The sequence below is a fragment of the Suricata suricatta genome, chromosome 17, assembly GCF_006229205.1.
Source record: "Suricata suricatta isolate VVHF042 chromosome 17, meerkat_22Aug2017_6uvM2_HiC, whole genome shotgun sequence".
NCBI classification, from domain to species: Eukaryota; Metazoa; Chordata; class Mammalia; order Carnivora; family Herpestidae; genus Suricata; species Suricata suricatta.
Window position 1 is genome coordinate 37,994,555 of NC_043716.1, and position 5,013 is coordinate 37,999,567.

General features: G+C 46.4%; 1 protein-coding gene across 1 annotated transcript in view; it reads right to left on the reverse strand.

The window, feature by feature from the left end:
* Nucleotides 1-4,402: 4,402 nt before the first annotated feature.
* LOC115281879 (keratin-associated protein 5-5-like) overlaps nt 4,403-5,013 on the reverse strand; it is a 14,817-nt gene continuing 14,206 nt past the window's right edge. Inside the window, 1 exon segment of the mRNA XM_029927545.1 lies at nt 4,403-5,013. This exon segment is cut by the window's right edge and continues 4 nt beyond it. Coding sequence (XP_029783405.1) covers nt 4,403-5,013 — 611 coding nt within the window.

A 5,013-nucleotide genomic window follows, 5' to 3' on the forward strand; every position in this document is an offset into this window, starting at 1 on the left:
TTTTATGGGTCATTTTTGAGCAATGAGGAAGGGAGCAGCTGCATATGAGCATGTGATGTTCTGGCCTCTGCCACTGGAGTGGGTTTTCTTCGCTGTCTCTAACTTTGGATCATGTTCTCTACCCCAAAACCACAGCAGACTATTACCTCTATAGTTCCCATCACTGCCATCATGGTAGTTCATTGAGCCTTATTGTTGCCGTCCCTTATTTTTATATTACATTTCTCTGGAAGATCTCTAGATCTGGGAAACATAGTCTTTCAAAATTCTTATCTCTTTATTCATTAAGAATATTCTTCAATGGAAGAAGAAAATGTTGAATAATCAGAATGTGCCTCCCCTCAGAACTTATCTCCATCGCTGGGAAATCCAATCTGCACGTTTGTTCGGATCCATTTGAAATGTGAATGGATATGAGTGTACTCAAGTTACATAGTTGCTCTTTATACTTTTCCCAATATAGGAATAGTCCAACTTGAACATGGAGCAATTCATCTCAAAAGCTTATAAAATATGGCTGGGACAAATCCCAGGGAGGCCTGAGGTTTGGCATTTCTGACAGATACCCCTGATGATGTTGATGCCGAAGGCCCCAAGATGACACCTAGAGCCTACTCCTTTGTCGTGTTCCTCCAGGCTTTGAGCAGGTGCCTCTATGTGGTTCCTGCTTGTTTTTGAAGCCGGCTTGTTGAGTGTATAATCCAAATACACACCTTGCCAGTTATTGACATTCTTTATACTGTTGGCGAAATAGAACCTTCTTACCACTGAGAAGGCTCTTGATGTGTCTTTTCTTGACCACAATCTTTCTTCCACCCTATAGCTGATTATTGTGTTGATTTTTCAGGTAATCTTTTCATTTATTTTCCTTGCAGTTTTATTACCTCTGTAGGCATCCCTATATATACAGTTTCATTTCATGTTTCTGAATTTTGATATGAATGTAATCTTAGTATAAGTGTAATTTTTTTCTTCAAAATCATGGAAGAGATTAGGTAGGTAGCCTCCAAGAAGGTCCAGCGTATTCAGCTCTTGGTGTTCATGGTCTCCTGTGATTCCCATCCCTCAAGTAAACTATCAACAGGATATGACATGTCAACTGATTGAGTTACAAAAGATTGTGATGTTAATCCTAATACCAACTTTTTTTTTCGCTCTCTCTCTCTCTGGCTTTGATGAAGCCAGGTTCAATCTTATAGATCCTTGCAGCAAAGAACTGAGCACAGTCTCCATTCAAAAAACAGCAAGGAAGTGAGGACCTCACTCCTGTGGCTTTGAGGAAATGAATCCTGCCAGTGACAATATAAGTGCATTTGGCAAGTGGATTCTTCCCTAGTCGAGACCTCAGATGAGCCCCCAGTGCCAGCCAGCACCTTGAGTAAAGCCTTGTGAAACCCTATGAAATGGAGAGTGTAGGTGGGCCATAAGGTGTTTGGATCCACAGAAACAGAGAAAATAAATGAGTGTCACTCTAAGCTGGTAAATTTTTGAGGTAATGTTACATAACAATAGATAACCAGTACAGATTTAGCTAGGACCATGGCACACACAGGTGAGAAGAAAGAGATCAAAAGGTGCAGAGAAATAGAAATGCTAAAATAGATATAGTCATAAGTATACAAGACCCAAGCAGCCATTCCCTATGAGGGTCTGGGGCACTCTCTTTACCATGCTATTAAGAGATCATCAGGTACGAGTGTCAGCAGTATCCTTGGGAAAGGAGTGTCTATTCTCTAAAGTTAGAGATTGTGGTAGAGATTGCTGTGACCAAACTATGTTCCCTAGGAATAATGGGGATGGTCATACCTCTGAATGACCAAGTCCATGTGGCAGGACTTAGCTGTAAGAAGTAATGTGGCTATTAGCGATGGCCAACAAGGTTGGAATGACAAAGGAGGCAGAATGATATGTGACCTTCAGGGATCTATCAATGTGGATATTAGAGCATGTGTCTTCATAATAGGATAAAGGCAGCCAATTCAGATAGACCTTTATATAGGGGTGTGTGTGTGTGTGTGTGTGTGTGTGTGTGTAATTCAAGGATCAAAAGAAGAAAAGACATAGGCTGAGGTCATTGATCCAATGGAAAGTCATGATCCCTGACACAGTTCACCGAGTCAAGCTATTCACAGACCTTGAAACCACTAACCTAAAAATGGACAACCAGTCCTCTAGGATGAAGAGCTACAAAAGTACATATCATAGAATTTCTTTCATCCTCACTCAAGGAAGCTATGTCCATTGTTTCAGTGGAAGCTGGAATACTCAAGTGTTTGCAGGCTGTTAGACCTGGGATCTGAGGTGAACTCACTGCTGGATACAAATGATCCTTCATGGCCTCTATTTAAAAACCATGGTCTAGATGTGAGAGTAAAAGGAGAAATTTCCCTACTACCTTCATCCCAGTGATCCACTGGGGAGAATTTGTGCCTCCTTCTCCCATAATCGTAGGCTGTGTACATCTAGAGGTCTCGGCTCTAAGACAGAAAAGCTAACTGGAAAGGACATGGTGAAGTTCTGACTGGAATTAAACATCTGGCTGCCACCTTATCCCTTTGGACTTCTAGTGCCAGGAAGTCAGCAGTCAATGTTAGGAGCTATGTATGGGGGTCAGAAGGATATGTTCAGCATTGGGGTGATGGAGGGCCATTTGTGGTATTCCAGTTTCCCAGCATTAACTGCAGATGGGCAGGTAGTTGTAGCCCATGGTCTCAGGAATGAAGACCTTGGTCACTGCCCCAGGCAAGTCAGCTAAAGGAGCAGAGAAGCTGCCCATTATCTCTCATCTTGTAGGTTTCCTTTAGAAATTGTGACAAAGTATGTGGAGCATGGTTCATGAGAGAAATGCATAGACATGGGCAGCACCAGGGGTAGGCGTACAGTGTCCCATTCAGATGCGCATGCCATCCACAAGGTAGTGCAAGCATTGAATCCGAGTGGCTCACACTGATCATGCATGTGTGTTGGTACCTGTCTCCATCACGGGTGTGGGGGCACCTAGAGTTCTTTTCTCTCCATCCTTTCCACCCAGAAAGGATGTGAACACATGGTGATAAGTGACTTAGGAGTACAAGGGCCAACAGCTTTATTACTAAGACAATAAGTCTGTGGCACAGGACACACCCCTCATCTGTGGGTCAGAATATCAGGGTGCAGTTGAACTGAAAGACTACTTTGTGTTTTACTGTCCTATGCTAACCCCCCTTTATACGGCGTCTCCTGAGAGCACCTCCCCCTACAGTTCTTATGATGGTAATATGTGTTTTATGCTCCAATGTTTTGAACGCAACATAAGAATCAGTTTGGTGCAGTCCTCCTCAAGCATAGTCTTCAGGAGAGAGACATTTCCTAACGTGATGAGCTGTTACTCATGGGAGTAGACTTGTCCCTCAGTTACATGATCCTTTCAAAACTAGACAGAAGTAGTCTAAAGCTAAGTGGGCATGAACTGTGACAAGAAACAGCATCCTATGAAGAGACTTTGTGGTTCAGAGGAGAATATGCTCAAGAGTTGACTGTGTCACCTTGTGGCCATTCCTGTCATATTGGTATATTTGAATGCACCGTTACTGAGACTTGGAACTCTGGTGTTAGGTTGACCTAAGAATTAGACCTCAAAACACAGTTTTGACACCAGTAGTTAAACAGATGGAAGCCAGTGCAGATTGATTTCCAGAGCAGGTGACTCCTGTGGGCAGCCAGGATTGTTCAGTGCTACTGAGCCCTCTGGTGTCACATGCCCCACTCGAGGGGCAAGGGGCTAGAGCACTTATCCACCAAGCCCTACCCATTGGTTGAGCACTTTCCCCAGAGACTTCCTTCCCTTCTCTGTCCTGTGAGAACCGAGCCCTCCGCAGAGAGTTCCAGGTGCTTGCGGCAAGCCACCTTTCTGCAGTGTTAGCATGGGAAGTGCTGAGATGATAGAAGTGAAAATCCTGAAATCACCTGCTATGATCTCCACCTCATGCAGAGAATAGTAGAACTCAGAGCTAAGATTTACTCTTCATGAAGGGAAAAAATGAGACAAGATTTCTTATATTTGTATGCCTGGAAAATTAGGATTTATTTGACATATTGAAACATCTCCATACAGAATCTGGCAGTAATAGATATATCAGTTAGGATGACATGCTAACACATTAGAGAAAATACAACTTTTTTTTACTGATTTAGGATGGAGATAGTAACAAGATGAGGGAGGAGTGGGGAGGCCGGTGGTGGGAGGGGTATATTCCAAATCTAACCAGGTGAAAATCATTGGGAACTAAGGTTTTACAGTTGGTTTCACATGATTCAGCTCCCAGTTGGACTATATGAAGCAGATTGGCTGATGAACGGAGGCAGGTGAGGGCACTGAGCAGCAGCAAGAGCCATTAGAGCAGGTAGGGTGGCACCAGGAAGTCTAGCAACAGCTGGGGCGGCAGCAGCTGGACACACAGCAGGTGGGGCGGCAGCAAGTGGTCCTGCAGCAGGTGGTCTGGCAGCAGGAGGGGCGGCAGCAAGGCTGGCAGCAGCTGGAGCCACAGAAGCTGGAACCACAGCAGGAGGGGCGACAGCAACTAGAAAGGCAGCAGCAGGGACGGCAGCAAGGCTGGCAGCAGCTGGACACACAGCAGGTGGGACGGTAGCAGGTAGTCTGGCAGCAGGAGGGGCGGCAGCAAGGCTGGCAGCAGCTGGAACCACAGCAGCTGAGGCCACAGCAGGTGGGGCGGCAGCAAGGCTGGCAGCAGCTGGAGCCACAGCAGCTGGGGCGGCAGCAGGTGGTCCTGCAGCAGGTGGTCTGGCAGCAGCTGGGGCGGCAGCAAGGCTGGCAGCAGCTGGAGCCACAGCAGCTGGGGCGGCAGCAGCTAGAGATGCAGCAACTGGGCCTGCAGCAGCTGGAGCCACAGCAGCTGGGGCGGCAGCAGGTGGTCCTGCAGCAGGTGGTCTGGCAGCAGCTGGGGCGGCAGCAAGGCTGGCAGCAGCCAGAGCCACAGCACGAGGGGCGACAGCAGCTGGACACACAGCAGGTGG